Below are 23,552 nucleotides of genomic sequence, written 5' to 3' on the forward strand. Positions count from 1 at the left end.
GCCTTTGACTGCATTTTCTGTGGACTAAAAGTGAGCCAGTGCAGGCTGTGTACACAATGGCGGATAACAATCAGACAGACCACCGAAGCATGCATTGAAGAAGCTCACCACAAGGGCGCGCTGCTGTGGAGACATGCTGCTACGCTTGGCTGGAGTCTGCGCTCCCGTTGGAGAGGACGTGAAACTCTCACTCTTCCTGCGCTTCAACATAGGGACGCAGAGGAAGCTCTCCTCTTCCATGTTGGATGCTGCAAAGCAAGAATTCAAAAAAAGGGGAAAGTTTACGCAGGAAAAATGTTGAATAGTGGATAAGCATAATACCGAATTTAGTAGTTTCGAGGCTTATAGTTCACACATTGAAACAGACTGCACGATGTTTGGCCTCCAAAACCCTCAGTGGTTGGCTTCACTAGTCAAAATTTCTTCACGCTGCACATTCACCACTGTTATAGCACATCGCTTGTTCAGATGCACTGGGAGTAGCTCAACAAGCTATGCTGTTCTGGCACGCAGCTAAACGTTCCTGTGAATGAGTGCCTGAATATCTTTGGTGCAAAGCACACACGATGAAGCACAATGTTACCATTGTTAGATGAGCCGTATTGGGCGGCCATGAAAAAAAAGAAAAAAAAGATACCATATATGAGAAGACATTAGAAAAATGGTACGAGAATTCCAAGTTAGTAAACATTACGTAAGTTTTAGGCAGGTAGGCCAGTGTACATAACTTTTTTTTTTTACTAACTCTTCCTAAATCAATGACATCTTTTACTGTCATTAATTACTGTCATTGGTTACTGAGCGATCCAGTTCACCGTAGTGCAATTCATCACTCAAACGTATGAAAAATAAACACCGCAAATTCCGTCAGGCAAGATCACTGAATACGCTTCTTGCCTGGCAGAAATACCACGACATTGAGAAGAAGTTTGAGTGTCTTGCTGTTAAAACAAAGCGTACTTGTTTTTCTTCTACCCTTCCAAACATGCTGAAAAATAATCCAAAGGTTACTGGAAAATAGTAAGCCCACAACCCGCCAAATCGGTATTGCTACATGATCAGTACAATTCCGTGATACCCGATTGTAGTGTGCCAGATGTTCTGAACGCAGTATTTTGTTCTATTTTCACTATAGAGCCTGACTACATCTTGCCTCATATTCCATTTCTTGATCATCCGCCCATGTCAGAACTCATTATCAGTGCTGCAGTAATTGAAAAGGCCATTGAGTCTCTTAAATTATCTTCATCTGCAGGAGTTGATAACATAAGCTCAAAAATACTCAAAAGTACGAAACATGTATGCAGTGTCATCCTTCAGAGCATTTTGCAGCAGTCATTGTCAACTCGAGTGGTGCCATAAGACAGAAAAGTAGAAAAAATCATTCCTGCCCCCCAAAAAGCTATTTCTTCCTCCCTTAACAGCTATCGACCCATATAATTGATGTGTGTTTGTTGCAAACTAATGGATTACATTATTTACTCACACATAGCTGATTTTCTTCTTTCTATTGATTATTTCTACCAAAACCAGCATGGTTTCCAAAAAGGACTTCATTGTGAAATGCAGTTACCATTATTTATAAATGACATTAGCTCCGCCATAGATATTACCATACCAGTAGATGCTTTATTTCTGGATTTTGAGAAGGCCTTTGACAAGGTTCCACATAAAAGACTTTTTTTTAAGCTGTCACGCCTGAACGTCCACCTACTTGTACTACATTGGATCCAAGATTTTTTTGACTAACAAAAAAAAAATTGTCTTTGTAAACGCTCATTATTCTCAATCATCATTCGTTAGGTCAGGGGTTCCTCAGGGGTCTGTATTTGGTCCTCTACTCTTTCTAATATATATCAATAACCTACCTATCAACATTTCATACAACATCAGATTATTCATAGACGATTGCGTCATCTATCGGCCAATTCACAACAATAATGACATCCCAGCGCTTCAATCTGACCTAAACCACGTAAATGACTAGTGCTCAAAATGGCTTATGTCCCTAAACCTCAGTAATACATTTTTCCTCTCTTTTCACCGCAGGAAAGACTATCATGCACCTCAATACCTTCATAGTAACTCCTTTATTCAATCTTTTGTTACTTCCTATACATACCACGGCATAGAACTCACCGCTGATCTCTCTTGGATGCCCAACATCACCAATATAACTAACAAAGCTAACCGTGTACTTGGATACCTACCCCGGAACATACGCCTAGCCCCATCTTCAGTAAAACTATTAGCATATAACACTCTACTGAGACCAAAGCGAGAATATGCATGTGCCATATGGGATCCCCACCAATGTAACATAATTAAAACACTAGAATCTTTTCAGAATCGTGCGACCAGGTTTATCCTCTCCGATTACTCATATAACAGCAGCATTACAGAGCCAGAACCTCGTATTAACCTTCCCAATTCTGCTGTTTGTCCCAAAATCGCCCGACTTTGTCTATTTCATAAATTTTATCATGCTACCCCTCGTACATCTGTGATCATCCCAGCTCATCACCATTCTAGCAGACTCAAACACACCAAGGCCGTTCACTCGCCTCATGCTCAGACCGTAGCTGACTCATCGTCCTTTTTCGTGCTGACTTCCAAAGACTGGAATGCTTTTCCTGCTGGCACCGTGCACCACTACAGCTTAGTACTCTTCAAAGAAGTTATCAAACGTTTGTTATGTTAATTTTTTATTTTTATTTTGACCACTCCTCATGTAAAACCCCTAAACTGGGGCCTTTGAGGTAACAGAATAAAATAAATAGATAGAAAATCTTCAGGTAAGAAGACAAAATCTATTCCAAAGATCCATGCATGATCAATGTACATTTCAGTAGTGAAAAAATGCAAGAAGTTTGCACTAAGTCGCGCGAAGCTTGGCGCTGTGAAGTACAAGCCCATTGCCAATTGCACTTTGCTTTCATCACTTCAAGGTCTTTGTGAAACAATTGCTCTCTTGCTGCATTCGGGGCATTGTCTTGTCCAGTGTAGTGAGGATCAGCTCGGTGCCACCTCTTTGCGGTGGCTTCCTCAGCCAAGCAGGCTTGATCAACCAGTCGTTGCCTTCAACCAACACATGCAAGCATCAATAATGCATGTTGCTGGGCGAGCCGAAAAAGTGGAAAACAAACATCAACCAAATGCGCCCGTGTATAAATGAGCGACTAAGGGAACACCAACTTTTGACCAAGCACATAAAAGGATCTGATCTGTCTCTTCACTGCAGCACATGCCCTTAGACTGCCCGTGGCAGACCGTGCGAGCCTTTGCTGGAGACAACGAAAATCTTGAGGGGCAATCAAGACCAGTTAGCAAGTGAACTTGCCGAGGCTTACTTCATCACAAGGAAAAGAAATATTTGCATCAGTAAAACCTCGATAAGATTGAAAAATAATGAGAGTAGGTTTCTCGCATACACATAGATGAATGTGTGGCTTGTGTCATATCAATAATCATTTCCTTTTCAATAAAATCCAGTCGAGAGCCTGCACCTGTCCTTGCTCACTTCCTTGTCCTTACATATTTCCTTTGCGCAGAACCTTGTTTAATTAACATGCAAGTTTCAAAATGCGCAGCTCGCTTCTCAGGAGTATGGACTTTCTTAAGACGCCCCATGACAGTCTCAGCATGACTGTGTGCAGACAAGCTATGCAGTGCCGAGTGAAGGTCGAGTGTGATGTCCCCTATGGTGGGCATGGCTTAGCTACTGCATATCTACAGCTTAGCAGCGTGGTGTGGTATGTGGTTGCTTGAAGATGTGATGCACATGTTATGTCCGTTACGTGGCTTTGCAGCATCTGCTATCATGTGCAACTTGGCGAGCTTATGGTAGGTGTTGTCCAGATGTGGCATAGCTGTTTGCTAAGCAACCTTAGAAGAGGTTTTTGGGACACGAACATTTAACGCCTTGCTAGAACAGCTTCTCTAAAAAGGTGCTTCTACCAACCTTTCAAATAGGCCATCAAGTTTTCGATGACATCGTCGCCTGCGCTCACAATCTGCATCAGGTCTCTGATACAGCACTGTGTTGCCTCGTCCAGCTTGAGAAGCGGAGCCATTTCACTGGCTGGGTTGCAACTTATGGCCCGCAATGCTAGAGCCGAGAGTGCCAGGACCGAAGCGGTGGCCAACTGAACGTCGCTGTACCGCTGTCGCCTAGCGGGTCCTGATGAAAGGAAGCGAGCTGGGAGACACGAGTGGTACTCTGAAACAGAGAACAAATAATAATTGTCGGGGTTTAATGTTCCAAAACCACCGTACGGTTATGAGAGATGCTGTAGTGGAGGGCTCTAGAAATTAACTTTCTGTGACGTGTACCTCAATCTAAGCACAGGGGCCTCACGCGTTCTCTCCTGCATCGTAAATGCAGTGGCAGAAGCAGAGATTTGATCCCGCGACCTTCTGGTCAGCAGGAGAGCACCATGACCCCCGTGGCAGGTCGGCAGAGAACAAAGCTTTTGGGACAACGGCACGGAGCACCTTAAAGGTGCCCTGAAACACTTTTTCAAGTAACCATAGAATGAATTTACTGGAAGAGCTTACTGCCTCACGAATTTAACGCCGCTAAAGTTTCAAGAATCCATCCAGTGCAAGTGGAGTTACAAAGATTTGTCGCATTCTGCAATTGCATTCTCTCCTCTCTCGTGCCGACGAAAGTGCTGGAAGCTAAGCAGGGAGGGATGGCAGGGCCACAGAAAAACGTCACGCACGCCTCGTGACCCTGAGCTCTTTTTTCTTTTTGCTTCGAATGCGTGGCTTTTTTAGTGTGATCGCGAGCGCTCGCGTAGACAAGTAGTGGCCTTCCGCGGCGATCTCTGTAACGAGCGAGCGCGCCATATTCAAATCAGCCCAGGGCTGATAGATGGGCTTGCTACGAGTGATTTTTGGGAATATTGCACGATTTGTTGAGAGAAGAAAAGGCAATTTTCAGGTGACTTTGATAATTTATTGTGAATTCCAGGCCGCGTGCTGCGCTATAACATTTGGCTCGCGTGTTGTCAGGAGCCTCTACTACCGATCGGCAGCGTTTTCTCACAATGCTCAAAAAGTGTTGCAGGGCCCCTTTAATCATCAACAGACAATTTTTTAGTGTTCAGCATAAGTGTGCAATTTATTTATGCCCACTTCTACAGATTGCAGAGTCCTTCCACAGTGTACCTTGTGGAGGCCCTGCAACACCTTTCCAAGTAGTCATGGAACTGATTCAGTGAAGGAGCTTCTTGCCTCACCAACTGACTGCCGCATAATATTTTCAGAATCCATTCAGCACGAGCAGAGTTACAAAGATTTGTCGCACGCTGAAATTACTTTCTTTTGCCTTCCATCTCCACGAAAACATCCTTGCTGGACCTCAACTGGTGTTAAGATGAAATGTTGGCGATAAAAGCTGCAATGAGTTATTTCTGTAAATATTTTGAAGAGGGTAATAATCCTCACTCAAGCTTTCACAACATTATAAAAGCCAAGAACATTCATTTACATTGGCACAGTTAAACAGTGCAATGAAATAAAGAATGAGTAGTAAAATGTAAGCTTGTGTGAATAGTGATTGATTGATTGATATGTGGGGTTCAACGTCCCCAAAACCACCACATGATTAAGAGAGACGCCGTAGTGGAGGGCTCCGGAAATTTCGACCAGCTGGGGTTCTTTAACGTGCACCTAAATCTGAGCACACGGGCCTACAACGTTTCCGCCTCCATCGGAAATGCAGCCGCCGCAGCCGGGATTCGATTTCGTGACCTAGGGTCAGCAGCCGAGTACCTTAGCGACTAATGATTGATTGATTGATATGTGGGGTTTAACGTCCCAAAACCACCATATGATTATGAGAGACACCGTAGTGAAGGGTTCCGGAAATTTCGACCACCTGGGGTTCTTTAACGTGTACCCAAATCTGAGCACACGAGACTACAACATTTCTGCCTCCATCAGAAATGCAGCTGCCCCAGCCAGGATTCAATCCCGCGACCCGGCTGCTGCGGGTCAGCAGCCGAGTTCCTTAGCCACTAAACCACTGCGACGGGGCCTTGTGCGAATAGTGAATTTTAGGTTCGAAGCGAATAGTAATTTTGGTCAAATAATTCCAAATCGAATTCGAATAGTATATATGACATATAAAGAAAAAAATCTGCATATTTCACATGACCTAACTAACCTGCAGAATATTTTTTTAAAACTAAAATAAGGCCTCTATGCAAATATATATATTTTTTTTTCATTCCAAGGAAGTCAATAGAACTGAGTAGTAGCAGGATTTGACTATTGGTAGGATGCAAGTGATAATCTGTGAAATGCGTAACTTTTTATTATTTTTTTATATCTAGAGCATATAAACCCTTTTAACAAGCTTTTATGCTTAACAAAATGATGAATCAATTTGAGGGTAATATGTTAATTTAGAGGACACGTTTGTAAGTAGCAATGGGATGCATTCACTAAAGAAGCTTAATGCCTCACGAATTCACTGACCCAAAATTTTTACAATATGTCCAGTACGAGTAAAGTTGCCAAGATTTGTCGCCCGCTGCAATTGCATCCTCTATTCTTGTCCCGACGAAAATGCTGGAAGCTAAGCAAAGAGGGATGGCATGGGGAAACGTGCACTTTGTGACCTTGAGCACTTTTCCTCTCCCCCCTTTTTTCCCTTGGAATATGCGGCTCTTCAGTGCGACTGCACACGTACGCGTGGACAAGTGGCGGCCTCCCGTGGCAGCCCCAGTAACGACGAACACGCCATGCCCAAATCAGCCATTGGCTAATACAACAGCTGTGACGCGCTATAATGCTTGGCTCGCGCGTTCTTGGTAGGCTCGATCACACACCAGCAGTTTTTTCTGACCATGCTCAAAAAGTGTTGCAGGGCCCCTTTAAAGGGACCGACAACTGACTTTTTTCTACCCAGTTTTTTCTTGCGCGTGCCTGCGTGACAGAAAGCTTACTCTTCGTAGTGATTGTAGCTGCAGTAGTTAATCCCAAGAGCTTGTAGTCATTTTATAAGCAGTATTTTTCGATCTGTAAAGCTCTGAACACGGTAGTGCCTTTTCATTCGGTAACGCCGAGTATTGATAGCGATGCCGGTAGCCTTTTCGGTGGCTTATACATGCTGTCGTTTTTATTTCGCAGGGTTTCCTGGAACTATGCTTAACAACGTTTATTCTGCGCTTTACAACTATTTTTGAAAATAATAAGCCCTTACAATGAGACTATGTGGCTCTATAGAGCTTCCCTGCATTTTTGCAGCGTTGCCAAGCCAAGCAATAGAAAACGGAACAGCGCATATGTCACGCGAAGGCAGCGCCACTTTAATGCATACTACTAACACAAGCTTATATGTATACTTTTATAAAATACTATCTTTCGCTATAAAGAATCAAACAATATTTCAGTACTAATCAATTTATTGTTGACCGTGTACATTAACGCATGGTCACGTGACAGGGCATTCATGATAGTTTATGTTTGTGCCACCAGAGACACCACAGGCCATTTTTCGCGATTTTCAATGCAGATATAAAAAGAAAAATCCACTTCTCATGAGAAAAACAGGGTTGGTTTGAGCCACTATAAGGGACAATCTTTCCATCCGTGCAGTCATCTCATTTCATGTCCTAAGCAGTTGTCGGTCCCTTTAAAACTAAAGTGAAGCTTCGCGGCAGAGCAGATTTCTCTTACATAGGTGCTTTCACGGCTTAGCATCCGCACACTGTTGTGAAACCACTTTTACAGGCGGTTACATGCGGATTAATATACACCTATTCGTTTATTGCGAATACTTCGAAATTTTCAATAATTTAGATTTGAATAGAAGTGAATTCAAATACTCTACTATTTGTTCTAATATTTGCACAAGCCTAGAAAACTGATAAAATTTGCACATATCAAAAGCACTGTTTACAAGTACTGAGGAGAGCAGTTATGAGCGTCTTAGCCCATTTAAAGCTAAGACGCTTTTAGGGTTAAGATTTTGATAATTTGAGCCTGCACCTCGTGCTCTTCATCACATAGAGTTTGCTGGTTTGTATAGGTGCAGTGTATATGCACTCTGAACAGAAATGCTCTATGAAGAGAATGTAGCTCACGAAAAGAACATGTGGCACGAATAATGTTGGCAATTGTTTTTCACTATGTTACCCAACAAGTTACTGCACGTTTTTCTGTCTAGAAAGCAAGCGGCACTTACTGCTAGTATCTGAGAAATTTGTGCAATATACACGAACCTAGTACTCTGTGCAGATACATTTCATCCATAGAATATCGACAGCCTTTGAAAAAAAAAAAGAACATGGAGAAAGTTATCGATGTGCCGCCAAATTAACGAACGGTTGCCCACGAATATGGTACGGTCATACCTTGTCAGAGCAATGCACTTTCTTTGCTCTACTTTGTTTCAATTATTTCGCCAGCAGCTTATTAGCCCATACAATTTTTCTGCGTGCTAGGTTTTTGGCAAGGTTGATCTCCATTGCTGAAAGATCTACACTCACTGAAATTTCTTGGCAACATATGGCAAAAACATTGGCAAGAACTTTAGAAGAACATACAGAGTCTGCATGAGCACGAATAAGTATGTGTGCAAGCACGCACAAGTGCTAAAGCAATCTCATTTTCAGTGCTATAGACAAAGCTTAGCCACCTGGCACTAATTCATGCTGAAAGACAGTAAGCGCGTGAAGACAGACACAGAACAGATCAAGACAGCACAAACATATGTGTTTGTGCTGTCTGATTGACTAACACGATAGGCTGCTGAGTGGCCAATCATGCTTGTCTGCAGACTGTCTTGTAAAAATTTTGCACATAACCCTTTACACCCTCATTGCCTGAATGAAAAAATTTTTCATGTGCACCAAACCTTCACTTTATTTCCGGCTACTTTTGTAGCAGAGTGAGCACAAGGTATGCACTAATGTGTACCATTTCCTAAACTGTAGCAGGCCATCAACTTACCGCACAGCTGCTTTTCGATGGTGGGAAAGGCCTTCCCGGGCTCAACATTCTCTACAGTGGAGGTGCAGTCCCTTGGGAAAAAAAGATAGCACTGAGATCAGACTAAAAAACAGAATAATAAATTCCTTAATGCATACAGCTACAAGAGGGCACATAAACAATAGATTTCACTATTCCTACATTCCTGGACACACTTCTTCGTGGATGCCATGATGACTGGATGAAACTTCGGCGACAAAAACTAAAGCAGCTCATACTGAAAGTATTCTGTGCATAATTGGGAACAGCCAGCTCGTACAAACTTGTATTCCAACAAAGCTTTAAGAAACCGCAGTGCCAGCTGGAGAAGGCTATCATCCAGATATTAAAAAAAAAAAAAAAGAAAGAAAAAGCAACAGGTACACAAAGTAGTTTTGACCTTGCCATTTTAAAACTTCCTAGTGTTGACTTACAATGTTATACTCTTCACTATTATCCTCCCAATATAATATTGTAATTCATGCTCATTAAAAGCATTACAGGAGCAGCTTCTCAGGCATGCTAAATGCAGAATGGGCCATTTAGCATGTCTCATTTAGCATTAAAGGGGCCCTGCAACACTATTCAACCCCTTATGTTGTATTCTTGGGTTGTGTAGACTGAAGTACAGACAGACTAATGCAGCAGAAATGGCAGTGATAACGGCACACAGTCAGGAGTTATTCGACTTTGAAATTTCAAAACACAAAAAAAAAATGCCGACCCTCAACTCAACTTTTGCGGGGTCACTAGGCCACATTTCACTCGCCCAACATCAGAAGGCAGCCCCAATTAAATAAGCTGGAAGCGCCCACGTAGGGGAAGCTCGCATCCAATAGTTTTTTTGTGTTTGTTTTTAAAGTAATGTTGATCTTGTTGCCATACTAACAAGCATGGTGCCTGACTCCTGGCTTGCTAAAAAAATGTGAGTAGGAGCTACTGTGTCGAAGCGAGGTATTTTCTGCGATTTTTCACAACATTTCGAGTCATTCCCTCCTCTTATTCTGAGATAGGAACTTGTGGAACGACCAGGACAGTGAACTAGTGTTGACACTTCGCGTGTTGCTCGGTGAGCAGCCCGACAAACAACAATGATGCACTGCACCCCTTCAACAGCGCACGTGCGGAAAGAGACAGCTCGCAAACTCCCAAAAGCAAGAAGAGGGAGGAAAGAGAGAGAGGTCTTTCGTATAGACATCCAACCCGCGCAAGCCAGAAATCCAGTGGCGAAATAACAGCTAGCGCCTCTGTCCTGGTTTGTAGTCGTAGTGATCTTTTTTTGTTGTGGCCGCGTCTGTTCAGGGTTCGGTAAAAAAGCACAGAGAATAAAATTGAAACAGATAAGTAACCTCAGTTCTGATCACACACCACGATTGCTTCTAAAGTTACCTTTATCTAATGATATGGCGGCAACTTTTCTGCATCATTTCTGCCCGTGACTTTCTGGAGAGTGCCACAAGGTGGTAATACAGTCGGAAGCGATGTAGTGACATATTCATGATTAAAATACTAAATCATTTGATACCAGCGCTTAGACCAATGCTAAATTTATCTCCAGCTATCGGTCTACGCAAACCACAGACAAAAAAAAATATGTGCTTCAATATTGCTGGATGGCCCCTTTAAGGGCCATTTAGCACACACATCGCCTCGTCTCTTGCATGTCTGTGAGTCTGTTGTTCTCGTTTTTCGTGCCGTTACCCCGAGATATGCTAAATGTGTTTAAAACAAGAAGATCGTGCATTCGGCAAATGTTTGCTTAACAGAATTTTTCAAACACTGGCTCCCGAATTTATGATTTGTAAGACTACTTTAATTAATTGATATAGCATATGTACACCTTTTTTGCTCGAGTGGTACAGTTAACAGCTCAAATAAGTGCCCTGGCAATCTTTTCGTGGTGCATTCAGTAAACATGTTCTCAGGAGCGTTGGCCTTGTGCGCAAGCAAAACTCACATGGTGGAGAGCAGCTTGAGTAGCTGCAAGCCATCCTGAAGGTCAGAGATGGCCCGAACTTTTACGTTGTAGCAGGAGAGCTGCGCAACAAAAATACAAAGCATTAGCAGGGCACCTGTTCTCTTATCCTTCATCAAAATAAAGCTCAAGTATTAGCGATTACCACAAAATAAGAAAGAAAAGAAAGCGCTCGTCGGAAAATTAATAAACTACATGAATCTTCAATAAAAAAAAAAAAAGAAACAAGACACTTCAAAATTGATAGCAATAGTCAGAAAAGCCTGAAAGGCAAGGACAACTTATTTGTGGAGTATAATGCAATCACCTGAGGATAAATTAGCATGTGCCAGGGCTGGGCAGTATCTCTGATGATTGATTGATTGATATGTGGGGTTTAACGTCCCAAAACCACTATATGATTATGAGAGACGCCGTAGTGGAGGACTCCGGAAATTTAGACCACCTGGGGTTCTTTAACGTGCACCCAAATCTGAGCACACGGGCCTACAACATTTCCGCCTCCATCGGAAATGCAGCCGCCGCAGCCGGGATTCGAGGCAGTATCTCTGAGATACTTTCTAGTACCTGTATTTCTGTATTGATATACATTTGAAACATGTATTTATATCTCAGTAACGAAATACTTCTGCAATCTATAGACTGTAATGCGATACTGTGCACTACATGCTTATCTCGTTATGTTTTTGATGGAAATAACCTGACGTGTTTGCAAAAAAAAAGAGAAGAGCCTTTTTTTTTCCCACTAAGCTAAGCAAATGCCCAGGAAAGGAGGGCAAGGATTTCCCACACGCATAGAATGGCCGATGTGGTATAGAATTTAACTCCTTTGATGGCAGAAGCACTTTAGTCTGTCTTGTCAACAATGTCACTACCTTTCAAGATTGACACAGCAGCCCTTTTTTTTTTTCTGAAGGCCAGCTATTTAGAGAGTTCACAACTCTTGTGGTGAAGCACAACCGATGCTGTCTAGCTGATAGCATATTGGAGAAATGGCTGACGCCTTAATGCAGTTCAAGAAACAACATTTTCAGCAAGGCAGATTTTATGGGTAAATTAATTATACTCTTTATCATCCCTGGTGTTTATCAGCAAATCAGGCAATATGCTTTACTTGTAAGTTTCAAAGTGCAGCTACATTATTCGCAATATTTGGCTGTACTTTCATGAAGATAGTTGCAGAGTATAAGCATCCCTGAAATGAGAAAAAAAAAGTATTCCAGAATACCTTTCTTGTCTGTTTGCGAATGTGTATCCGAAATATGCTGTTAGGTCAAAAACAAATGTACCTCAGTATCTATTTCAGACTTCTACTTCATGTATTTTAACATCTCTATTCTGGAATACTTTTCTGGGTATCTCTGCCCAGCCCTGGTATATGCCAGTACGATTACATGAGGAAAGAAGTGTACATTTATGGGCTCCTATTCTTTGTTAGACACAATATTTATGAGATCTAACAGACAATTATGCCAAGGAAAGTATATGCACTTATTAGAAGTAATTGTAATGTAAATGTGAAGTGCGGTGCATGCTGTTTATTTTATATCCCATACAACAGTGCCAAGTTAGAACAGTTTTAGCTAAATGCATATTGAAATGGAACAATTCCCAGTAGAGACCTCACACATAGAACCACAGTAATAGAACACCTTAAGCATGCTTGTTGCCGAGCACAAATCTAGTTTATTGAAACGTGGACAGATCTGAACATTTTCCTCCTCCATTAAAAAACCATAAAGCCTCCAGTTCGATTACAGCAACCTTTTACTGCACCTTAAGTTTGCACAATGTTTCAATAAATGACCATCTAAAAGAAATTTCGGTCAAGCTGCTTGTATGCATTTTTGCACTAACCCAACATTAGTTTTGAAAAATGTGTTGCTGCTCATTAAGTGCAACTATTCCCGAAAAATCCATGTCACACCCTGCATGCAGTGACACAGGTAAGTCTTACCAATAAGCAATGCCTATCTGAATGTGACAAAATGTGAAAACTTTTTTACATTCTGCTGCACATCATCCCGATAGTGTAGATTCCAAAAATATATTGTCATTTCTGAATACTCTTCAATAGGCAACAAAACATTGCTATTTTGAGCAGATGCAACAGCGCGCTTCTATTGCCGAGAAATTTCCTTCGAAAGTCAAGACAGTGACTTCTTGGAAAGCGACGATGAACCCCGGGTGTGAATTTGTTGTATTTATTTCACAATACTGCAGGCCCTTCTCGAGGGCATGCAGTAGTGGGTTGAACTTGAATTCAGTTCACACACACACAAAGAACCAAAAAAGACTATATGTACATAAAAAAGAGTATGGGCACATACAAAATTAACAAGAAAATATGCACTTTATACAGTAAACAAGGCGTTCATACAAACAGGGACACGGCAGTATAATAACTATGCAGGCTTAAGAGGTTGCATATAAAATACTAATGACACTATTTTTCACCATTTGAATTCAAAGTTCTGAATGCTGCTAATGAATTTGACCAATGAGCAGTTTACAACATCATCAGCCAGTATATTCCAAGGGGAAATGGTGTACAGAAGCAAAAAATATTTTTATTATGACAGGGTTGTTGAAGTATTGTTTTATTAAGATTCACTAGAGTTGAATGTCTGAGTAGTGCACGAATGTATGCATAGCACTATTCAAATTTAAATCCATTTCGATTTAACGTATGTGCAGCATGTTTGAAGGTTGTATGCCCATACTCAAGTTTAAGGCATTCACACACTACTCTCTTTCTTCATCACAAGTGTAATCCTTATGTTTGTGCTCCTGATATATTGATTTATATGTGGGTTTTAACGTCCCCAAACCACCATATAATTATGAGAGACACCGTAGTGGGGGGGGGGGGGGGGGGGGCTCCGGAAATTTTGACCACCTGGGGTTCTTAACGTGCACCCAAATCTGAGCACACTGGCGTACAGCATTTTCACCTCCATCGAAAATGCAGCCGCCGCAGCCGGGATTCGATCCCGCGACCTGCGGCTCATTAGTCGAGTACCTTAGCCACAACGGCGGGCCGTGTTTATGCTCCTGCGCTTTAAGTTTCGGGCCATACCATTAAGAGACTGCATGGTCATTTTATTCAGCTCTGTCTCCAGTTCCAGGCCCAGTGTGCCACTCCTTAGCTACGGCACTGACCGCGGATACTGGTAAAACAGCGAGAGCTGAAGGAACGACATACTGGACCTAATCTCGGCAAGGTTCTGCTTGGAATCTCCAGCAACAGCTGCCGGCTGCGAAGGGTAAAATGCCGGCACAATACCAACGGCCCTATCTTTCAGCACGCTCGCCTATGGCCTCACGTATTAATTACCGCCCAAAATACGCGATATTACGGTTTTTGCAGCAAAATATCGCTCACAGTGATGAAAAGCCGTTAAAACGTCACAGCGGAAGTATGTAGCTTTGTAGGGTCGAGTGAAAGAAGCCGTTCGGTAACGAACGGGTGGTGCTGGACGTACCCATTGCAGGACTGCTGCCTCCTTGTCTCTGTTGATAGCCATTCGGAGAGACCAGCTGAAGCTAACGTAAAAAAATATACGAGGGATGACTTTTCATCCTAACCGTGCCAGCTCGTGTAGCGCGACGGTTACCAGGCCATTTAAATGATCGCGGAGTTGGAGAGGGCGGCGCGCGCATCCAGGGCTATGCGATTACAGCATTACGAGCAACCACGAGAGAAAGAGAGAGTGATACTGTCGACGGCGATGGCAGTTTCTCGACCTGTCGAGTCATCAGGTTTCAGTTTCGGACTTATGTATACATATATACTACATGACTTTTTACGAGTTACTGGGAACATCCCGTATATATCAGACAACTATGAAAAACGTCTGCACTTTTCAACCTCGATTATGATAGAGAGAGAGTGAGACATTTCTCCCACATTGGTTTGCAAGCACTTATTCCCATGGTAGGGTATAGGTGTTCTGTGCTTCTTCAGAGATCGAATTTCTCCACCGCAGTCGTGGCTTACGCACGGCGTCCAAGACAATTGCGATCGAGAACATAATAATTTGTAAGGTTTTATGCGCGAAAACCACTATATGACTATAAGGCACGCCGTAGTAAAGGGGCTCTGGGTAAATTAGTAACGTAGCTGGGGTTCGTTTACTTGCAATAAAACATTGCATAGCACACGCGATTTCGTCTCCATCGAAATGCGACCGCATCAGCCGACATCGAAACCGAGTTGGAGTAGTGTACCCGAGTCTTTCGGGGCAGCAGTTAAGCGATTTAGAAACGTTGTCCGCCGGTCTAGAACTCTAGTCGAGTTCAGCTAGTCGCGATCAAAATTGCATCTAGCGACTCTTGTATTGTTCGGTTTCATAACAAACACACACAATGACCAGTGTATAACCAAATAAAATCTCATTCGTACAAAGTGAGCATTAGCAACAGCTGTATTTCCTACAGTGAAAATAGATCGCGCACATCACGTCCAACACGCGACAGAAGATGCGCATCACCGCATCCGTTAGTCGTTAGCGTGGTTCGTTAGCATCGTGTGGCTTGCACGTAGCATTGTCCTGCAGGTGATGGGGCTTCAGCTGAACTTCGTAGTTTCCCTTCTCATTTCGAACTGCCTTGATCAGGTCCGTCTGAAGCACTTTTTCCACGTCCTTGGCCGTCTTCAGGAGCTCCTCAATTTTACGCGAGTCCGTTTCGTGCAGGTTCTTGACATATTCTTCTTTCACTCTAACCTTGGCCGCTCGTATGGTCTCCGGGTCACCTTCAAACACCTGCAGAATCACACGGTGAAGGCTTTTATACGAGTTCAGTACGAGCGACCTCGCCGACCCGCTCATGTCGAAACGTGAGTAGAGCAGTGCAATGCGCACAAACTTACACACGCGCAAAGTCCGGGCGTAGCAACTGCAGTGATGGAAACACGGCGTGGGGCCTTAATTTTGCTTCATTAATACGACGCAAATACGCCGCTGATTTCGATGTGACGCGTACTTCACATGCGCACTGCGTCGGCTGCTCAAACATGGGCTATTTAATCAGCTGGCCTTGGCTGATTTGTCCACGTTGTGGCTTGTATATGCTTTAAAAACATGGAAACTATGACGTCAAAGCTTTCTTTTCAGCATTTGCAACGTAAGTAAAGCGTTGCCTCCGAAACTTGTAACAAAAACTTAGAGATTACCTAAGGTGTCAATTTATTGACAACGCAGCTACTAATATTATGACTGCCTAACGCGCTTACACCTAATTGTAATTTTCTAAATGAAAATAAAAAAATTGTGTATTTGATGCTTCATCTTGCTTCCACCCTGAAAAAGGCCGGTGTCGGTAACCTCTCCGAAGCGGTCTGCTGCCAAAAGAGGATGGAAGGTGTTTTGCCGGGCGTACGGGACCATGCTGTTACGATCGTCTAACTAGCATGTGAGTGCGTCCTGAAGAAGAGGTCCTCGCTACAGCAAACCAAACTTCGATCGCGCCAACAAAGTAGAGTGTCATCCACCCCGTGTTTCGTGCAGCAGCTCGAGCGAGCCATGATCGTGTGAAGGGCGGTTTTCGAGCTGCCCTCGTCGTCGGACAAAAAGCATGGTACGTAGTTTCATTTTTGCCAAATACCAATCACTCAATGAGTCTCTTTTATGACAAAGTGTAATGCAATAGTGTTATGCGACTGGATCTCGCGTTGAGCATCTCGAGAGAGGCGCAGCAGGACTCGCGGCTCACGAGTACAAAGCAAAAAAAATTTGTTTTCAGGCGCTCTTCGGCGTCCAGATCGTGATTACGATGATAATGGCCAGCGTTCTACAGAAGCTGTCGCCGCAGTATTCGATATCTCGCTGGATCATCTGCAAAAGGTGAGAGACAAGATGTTCTGTTCAACGTGGGGGCCTTGCATTGCGGATGCTTGCCTCGAGACAAGTGAAACCTGGAAGTCGTGCCGCTCCGAAAGTACGGTCATCCACATGAAGGTACAGCACTTAGTACGTGTCGCTTATTATTCTTATCATAGCCGTTTGCCCACACAGACCTGCTTAATAGGTTTGTAAGGTGCCGCCGAGGATAAGTACACACATGACCTTCTACACTCTGCAGGGCTTCTCCGCTTGATACTGCTTCAACTCCGGAAATTCTTAGGCAACTACCGCTCCTCAACGAAGCTCTCGGTTCTCTGAAATGTTGCTTCTTAGTAATTAAAATTATAGTTGTCTTTATTTTTCCCTTACAAGAAAAGAGAAGGGACCACAGTCCTAAAGCTACAAATCTGTAGCTTCAGTGCGCCCATGTTGAACACAGTACATACATGCAACATGTGTAACAGGAAAAAAATAATTATAATGGCAGTGAACAATCAAAATTCATTACACGATACACAACACACAGGTGTGATGAATACACATCATTCTTGAGATAAAACTTCCGTAAGCAAGTGTAGTCGGAACAAAAGTTTTAATATCAGGAGGTTATTTTTTCAACCAACTCTTTCATGCTGAAAATGTCAAAATATTAACTAAACCTAAAAACTGCATTGACCGTACCAAAATGGAGTGAAGGCCTGTTTATGAATGGAAAAGCACATCATATCGCAGTTTGTGCTGGCAAGTTATACTGTGTACTGCACGAATGGGCTTGCTAAGTCCATTCCTTGGTTCTGGGTCTTGCGTTCGTGTTGGCAAAAATTTCGAAACTCTGTCTAGTTTTGTGTTTTGCAGAAACGTTTTTCGGTGGCACGAAATTTCACTCTGGTGCAGACTGATACGGTATCTTCACCCATCGGACGAAGAACTGAAGTCGCTTGCTGGAATTTCGGGAAAGTCTTTCAAGGGAAAAGGCAGGAGAGAGAAATGGAGGTATGCAGCCCTGTTTTTTTTTATTTATGCAATTTTTTGTTCTCTTTGCTAAATTGACACGTAGAATAATGTTTTATAGCCGTATTGCCAGCATGCAAGTTTTAAAAGGCAACGCCGTCATTCGCACAATTTATGCGAACAAATGCTAGCACAAGCATGAGAAATATGAGTGCTCAGTAACCGACCGACAATGGAGGACATGAACGTATTAGCGCACGGAGACAAAATCTGTGAAGATAACTTGTACACTGAAAAATGCAATTAAGAGATGTAAGACAGAGCACATAATGTTACACTATACAGCTACCTTAAAATTCTGAGCAAGCACTCCCACCACTACAGAGAAGAATAATAATATTTTAATTATTGGGGTCTTACGACCCAAAACCACCGTATGATTATGAGCAACACTGTAATGGAGGGCTCCTGAAATTAAAGAACCACCCGGGGTTCTTTAACATGCACCTAAGTCTAAGCACACACGCCTATATCACTTTCGCCTCCCTCGAAAATGCAGCCGTCGCAGCCGGGATTCAATCCTGCGACCTGCCGCTATGGAGAAGAATATTACCACCAGATTTGAGAGATGGGGAGGGGGGGGGGGGGGGCGTTCTCGTAATTTTAAAGTATTCTTTATTTTATTACTGAGTAGAGCAGTGTTATCTGCTTCACATTTGAATGTTAGCTTGTTTAGTCTGAAAGTGCAAAAGAGAATCGCCAATTTTTTGTGGTTTGGCTTCCTGCCACCTCAAGCGCGTTTGAGGTCAGGTTTTCAGTTTTGCTGTTTGTGACCACATCTACATTCGGTGTCACGAAGAAATTGATAGAGCAGCGCTATGCTAATGAGTGCATTCCACTTTCTGACACTGAAGTAAATGATATCCTATATATTTTATAAGTCTGTCTTCGTTACATGTTGCTGTCAGTGTTAATGTTCTATAATTATCTTGTTATAACCAATAAGTTGTAATATCCATGTACCTCATAGCCAAGTTTAACGGTATGTATATTTAGAGATGACGAGTCAGCCTTCACGTAACATTGTGACAATGTAAGCAGCCCATTAAAGTACTTTTTCAACATGCTGCACTTAGCCCATGTGCAAACCATTCACCTGGTGGCGGCATACAGTGCTCTACATAGCACTTTGCGTTTTCTTGCATAGGAGGGCATGAACGAAATGTCAGAAAATGCTGCCATTTGAAAAAAAAGTCTACTATGACTATCATTTCCGTAGGGCATTTGTCGTCAAGATAGAAAACTATATCGTTGTTGACATCCACAATGACGAAATTCTCGACACCAGTTAGAAGTTGTAGAGGTTTTGTTCTACCACTATTTTGCTACACAAGCTGACCGCATAGGATGCCTTATGGAAAAAAAAAAAAACCCTAAGATCAGTCACATTTATGTAGTAGCTTGCAAGAAAAAAGCTAGAAAATAATGCGAATGCCCTTTAGCAATGTGACAAACAGTCACAAAATCGTGAAGAAAAGAGGGATAAAGACTATCATGTGCGAGCCAGCTGTGGCCATGTGTTTGAGACCTTTTTCAACAGTGCAAATACTAGGTTTTCATTGTGGGGACTCTTGAAATCGTTGTTGCAAGTGTCATGAAAGCTATTCTGAAAGTCACTGACATTGTGCCTGCTCTGCTGCCGTATGTCGCAGAAACCGCAATGGCTCCATGGATGATGGCAAGGACTACGAGGAGTTTCTGGTGCCTAAAAGTGTACCCGTGGTGCTGCAAGCGGCCCCCATCACGGCTGATGAGGCACTGCAGCTCCGCTTCTACACTGACTATCAGTGGCTAATGGATTTCGCCCTGCATGCAGTCTTAGTCTATGCTGTCACAGAGGCCTACCGCTACTACTTTCCCGGCCGTGACGAGATCAACCTCAGCCTGGTGTGGTGCCTGTTGGTGCTCGGCTTTGCCGTGTATCCTTGCTGTGTTGTCAAGATTTGTGTTGTACATTGACTCCTCTGGGTGTGAGTTATGAAGAACCATTATTGATAAACTATTTTGAGCTGCTAGACACTTTCTTCTGAAAAAGATAGTGTGGCAGGATGTTTCTATGTACAGTACACATGGAGTGAAATGCGACATTTTATTTAGCAGAATGACCGCTATGAGCAATCGCTCGTGATAACTGAATCAGATTGGTGCTAATCTTTTTGCTAAAGGCAATGTCTGTTCAGATGTAAGTGTTTGAGTCAAAATTGTGCTGATATGACACTAACTGTAGATGCTAAAAAATAAGAGTATGTGAGTTACTTAGCCAATAATTTTCGCATTTCTATCTGTGACTACTGTACGTATCGTGGGAAACCATGCTAATAACATAGTTATCTACACATTGAACTTGTTATGCATTTGCATATGTATTGCATTCTTGCTTAAGATAAGCTCAGTTTGAGAAGTTACAGCAGCAGGTCTTATGAGAAATTATGGTCTTGTTCTATAGTCAATGTTGTCGGTAGCGGCGCATCAAACGTTTTGCGAACTATGTGCCAGCACCTTCGGAGAAGAAGTATGTCTAACAATGCACAACATGCTGCTCATTAATTGAATTCAAATTGAGCACTGAGGGGGCTGAATCCACCCAAAGTTAAATGTCTGTAACTTTTCCACAGTTTTCTCTAGCCATAACTTGCAAACATTGAAGTGTATACATAAATGTGCATGTGGCACCCTAAAAGCTTGCGAATCACATTAGGGCTGAGAAAAATTCTAGGGTGGGGTTGATAGTGGTCTGAGCTAGCTGGCGACTTAGCTCTTGACATTCTGCCATGATTGCTTCTTGTGAGTCTCTCTTTTAAACACATCTTGCCAGAAACAGAAATGGCTCAGTGATTGCAGCATTCTGTGTTTATTCATTCTACAACTGGGTTGATTCATAGGCCATAGTAGCCACGTTTGTATGAGGCGAGTACGAGCATCTATGTACTTATGTTGTAGTGTGCACCGAAAAACACGAAAATGCTGAAATTAGTCTATAGCACCACATGTTTTTTTTTTTTTTCATAGCCTTTGTGTTGACTATGGACATTGAATGCCTGTGGAGGTGCTGACGCCCCCCCTGTAAAGTTGTCTGCGCCGCGTGGCACACGTGTCTCGCCCCCAGGCTTTATTTTGGTGGTGACCACCGCCAGGCGATAGATGGCGTTGTGTTCGCTTTGAGTACCACTGTTGGTAGAGTAATAGCGCCGGCGGTGGCCCCTGGCGGAAGGCAGGCCTTGGTGGTGGGCGAGCGTTGAGCGAGCCTCTTCTGCGCGTGGCGGCTGCCGCGAACGGTTGTCTGTAGCGTGGGTCCCCGGTGCACGGCACCGCGGGCTTCGCGCCGGGGTCCCACATGGAAAGTCGGGCGTTGGCGCCGCCGCCTTGGGTATGTGTTAGTGTGTTGGGTGTGTTAGTGTGTGTTTATCATGTTATTGTGTGTTTAGTGTGTCACTGCATTATGTTGTTTGTATGGTAGCGTGTTAATTGAAATTGGTGTATCATTCGGCGGACGATATCGTCGTCTAAATTAGTTAATAAATGTATGTATGTTGTGCGCTTTGTACCGACCGCGTTTCCTGTGTCCGTTCACTTCAAGAGCGTGGCGTGGCGATGCGCTCATTCGCTCGCCGAGACCCCACATGCCTTATGCTAGCATGTCATTCTACACTCAACTTTAACCCAAGAATGTGGATAGCCATGACACCTTTGCACAGACGTGGTCTCTTTCGTTAGACATTTCAAATACTGTAGCGTACCTGTTAAGTCCCTGGATTTTTTGGGAGACTACCGGATTTCGACCAGTTCTTACGTTTTGAAGGTTGTCATGAATATCTCCCGGAAATCGAAATTTCTGTGCGTGATCTGGCTGCATTGACAAAAATGAAGCCCAATTCTATCCATGCTTTCTGCAAACCCATTGCATTTTATTGTAAATTAATTTAGGAGGCGTTTATCTAAATGTATGATAGAATCTCAATGATGCGAAACTGGCGAACACGAATTCGTGAAATCCCCGTCAAATTCCAAAACATCCATTGGGCCAAAATTCAGATGTTTCAAACACTTTTCCTCATCGTGGCTGGTTGAAGGAACTTTAGTACTGAAACCAGCGAACGAAGGCCAATATCAGCATGCTCAAAGCTTCAGAAGGACGCGTGCGGCCAGTGCAGGCACTGTCAGTATTGTGGTTATTGTCAGTACTTTGGTTAACTTTAATACTGAAGTCATTCCGTGATTACTTGGAAAAGTGGCTCAGGACCCCTCTAACCCGCCCTCGTTGCTGTGACTGTAGCATCCTTGACGTGTGGTTCTACTTCAGCAAAGTGCTGTTCTCGCTGACAGCCCTGTATTTCCATGGCGAAGAGCCCGTCGGCGAACGCTCGCTCTGCCTCGTCTCGGGGTTCACCTTTTTTGTCCTCGCCATGGTGGCACTGATTGCTGACGAAGACTTTCTAGAGTTTGGTCTCCGTGATGGTTTGTAACTATTGCTCTCTCTGTCTTATGCTTTTTCTTTTTGCTTGTTTTCTAAGATCAATATAGCCTTTGCATTGTGGAACAGTTGCAGAAACTCACAAGACTGTTGTGAAATATAACTTGAGTTTATTAAATGTAGACTATTTTCTGTTCGTTAAGAAGAAAAAGAAGTGAACTGCACTGTCGCATTTTTTTATGTTCTAGTTTCCTGGTAGTTATTTGTAAGTATGTGGTGGCAGCACTTGTTGTATGTGTCACATTCTGTATGTGAGCAAAAAAAAAGAGCACTTTTGTGACATACCAGACTTCTTCTTTGCAGTAAGGTAAGGCCATATGTGTGGAGAAAGAAAAAAACTATTCGTGCAATTCAAGTGTGCCTTTGATTGCACAGTGCAGGTAATTTTACATATTATTAGCCATATCCCAATAAGAAAAAGCATGCTAAATTTGCTTTTAAGCATGATTGGAACGTGTACACAATTTGGAGGGCTACATTTAACGAAAAGTGCTGATTGGAATCGTGCAAATACTGTAGTTCCAAGTACCAGAGTGCCCTAGCTGTCTTATCTTATTACGAGTGATTCTACGAACCTGTTTCACACGTTGCTTGCTAGATCAGATGTGTGTGGTAAACTTTTTTTTTTTTATGAGCAGCACCTTAGCTACAGAATGTCTGCAAACATGGTCATGTGGCAATGATGTAACTGTAATGTTTCTCGATGGTGCCAGTTCAGCTAGGGATGAAGAATGCTCCATTATCTTCTTAATTATTGAGGATTAATTATTCATTGCTGCTTTAGGAATATAAGTGAGATTTCTTGATTTATTGAGGCCTGCCTTGAAGATTGAAGTCGCGGTAATACAGTCAGTGGTGACTCTTGCTCACTATATCCACTCAGCTGGTTTTCGTGCTCCGCTGTTTTAATTTGATTTGAATGTTTTCATCATCTGTGTCAACATGTGGAAAGTGATTTAATGTGATATGCATCTTTTTAATAAATGAAAGGCAGATGATAATGATTCATCATTTTGTGGGGGACATTTTCCATGTAGTTATCAACTCGTGTGATCAATATTACTATCTCCAGATCCGGCATTTCAGGACCAGCTGTAGTGTCAAATCCAATATACTATTGCAATTCTTTCCCAGCCTCTTTAATTTCCATGTTGTCATATTCAATAAGCGAGAAACATGTTAAAGAGGTTATACATTCCAAAAATATAAATGTGCTCTAATACAGCACAACCAGCCATGAAGCAGAAGGTTTTGTTCAATACATACC

The 23,552-nt window shown here is 42.8% G+C and overlaps 3 protein-coding genes across 5 annotated transcripts in view; 1 reads left to right on the plus strand and 2 right to left on the minus strand.

Annotated features, from left to right (window-relative positions):
- The window catches only part of LOC119172314 (uncharacterized), a 63,178-nt gene extending 48,192 nt beyond the window's left edge, over positions 1–14,986 (minus strand). The window contains exons 1-5 of one of the 3 annotated variants that reach the window (XR_012894951.1): positions 14,443–14,986; positions 10,940–11,019; positions 8,965–9,035; positions 3,962–4,219; positions 109–248 (exon numbers count right to left, since the gene is read on the minus strand). Coding sequence is in view for 2 of the 3 variants with exons in the window: in XM_075893581.1 (XP_075749696.1) it covers positions 109–248; positions 3,962–4,219; positions 8,965–9,035; positions 10,940–11,019; positions 14,443–14,484 (591 nt within the window). In the remaining variant the exon portion in view is untranslated. The remainder of the gene's footprint in view (positions 1–108; positions 249–3,961; positions 4,220–8,964; positions 9,036–10,939; positions 11,020–14,442) is intronic. The other 2 variants (XM_075893581.1, XM_037423369.2) reach the window with 2 other exon arrangements.
- Positions 14,987–15,366: 380 nt separating this feature from the next.
- On the minus strand, positions 15,367–15,992 carry LOC142814584 (complex III assembly factor LYRM7). The gene has a single exon (XM_075893583.1). The coding sequence runs from the start codon at positions 15,787–15,789 to the stop codon at positions 15,466–15,468; it is 324 nt and encodes a 107-aa protein (XP_075749698.1). The 5' UTR covers positions 15,790–15,992; the 3' UTR covers positions 15,367–15,465.
- A 267-nt stretch (positions 15,993–16,259) lies between these two features.
- The window catches only part of emei (transmembrane protein 161-like emei), a 31,552-nt gene continuing 24,259 nt past the window's right edge, over positions 16,260–23,552 (plus strand). Inside the window, exons 1-5 of the mRNA XM_037423370.2 lie at positions 16,260–16,537; positions 16,703–16,803; positions 17,698–17,796; positions 19,467–19,733; positions 22,115–22,269. Of these exons, the coding sequence (XP_037279267.2) occupies positions 16,535–16,537; positions 16,703–16,803; positions 17,698–17,796; positions 19,467–19,733; positions 22,115–22,269 (625 nt within the window). The 5' untranslated portion in view covers positions 16,260–16,534. The remainder of the gene's footprint in view (positions 16,538–16,702; positions 16,804–17,697; positions 17,797–19,466; positions 19,734–22,114; positions 22,270–23,552) is intronic.

This window comes from Rhipicephalus microplus, chromosome 4 (assembly GCF_043290135.1).
Source record: "Rhipicephalus microplus isolate Deutch F79 chromosome 4, USDA_Rmic, whole genome shotgun sequence".
In the NCBI taxonomy this organism is placed as follows: Eukaryota; Metazoa; Arthropoda; class Arachnida; order Ixodida; family Ixodidae; genus Rhipicephalus; species Rhipicephalus microplus.

Coding starts and splice junctions, on each gene's coding strand:
- LOC142814584 (XM_075893583.1), bottom strand. CDS start 15,789: ATGAGCGGGTCGGCGAGGTCGCTCGTACTGAACTCGTATAAAAGCCTT.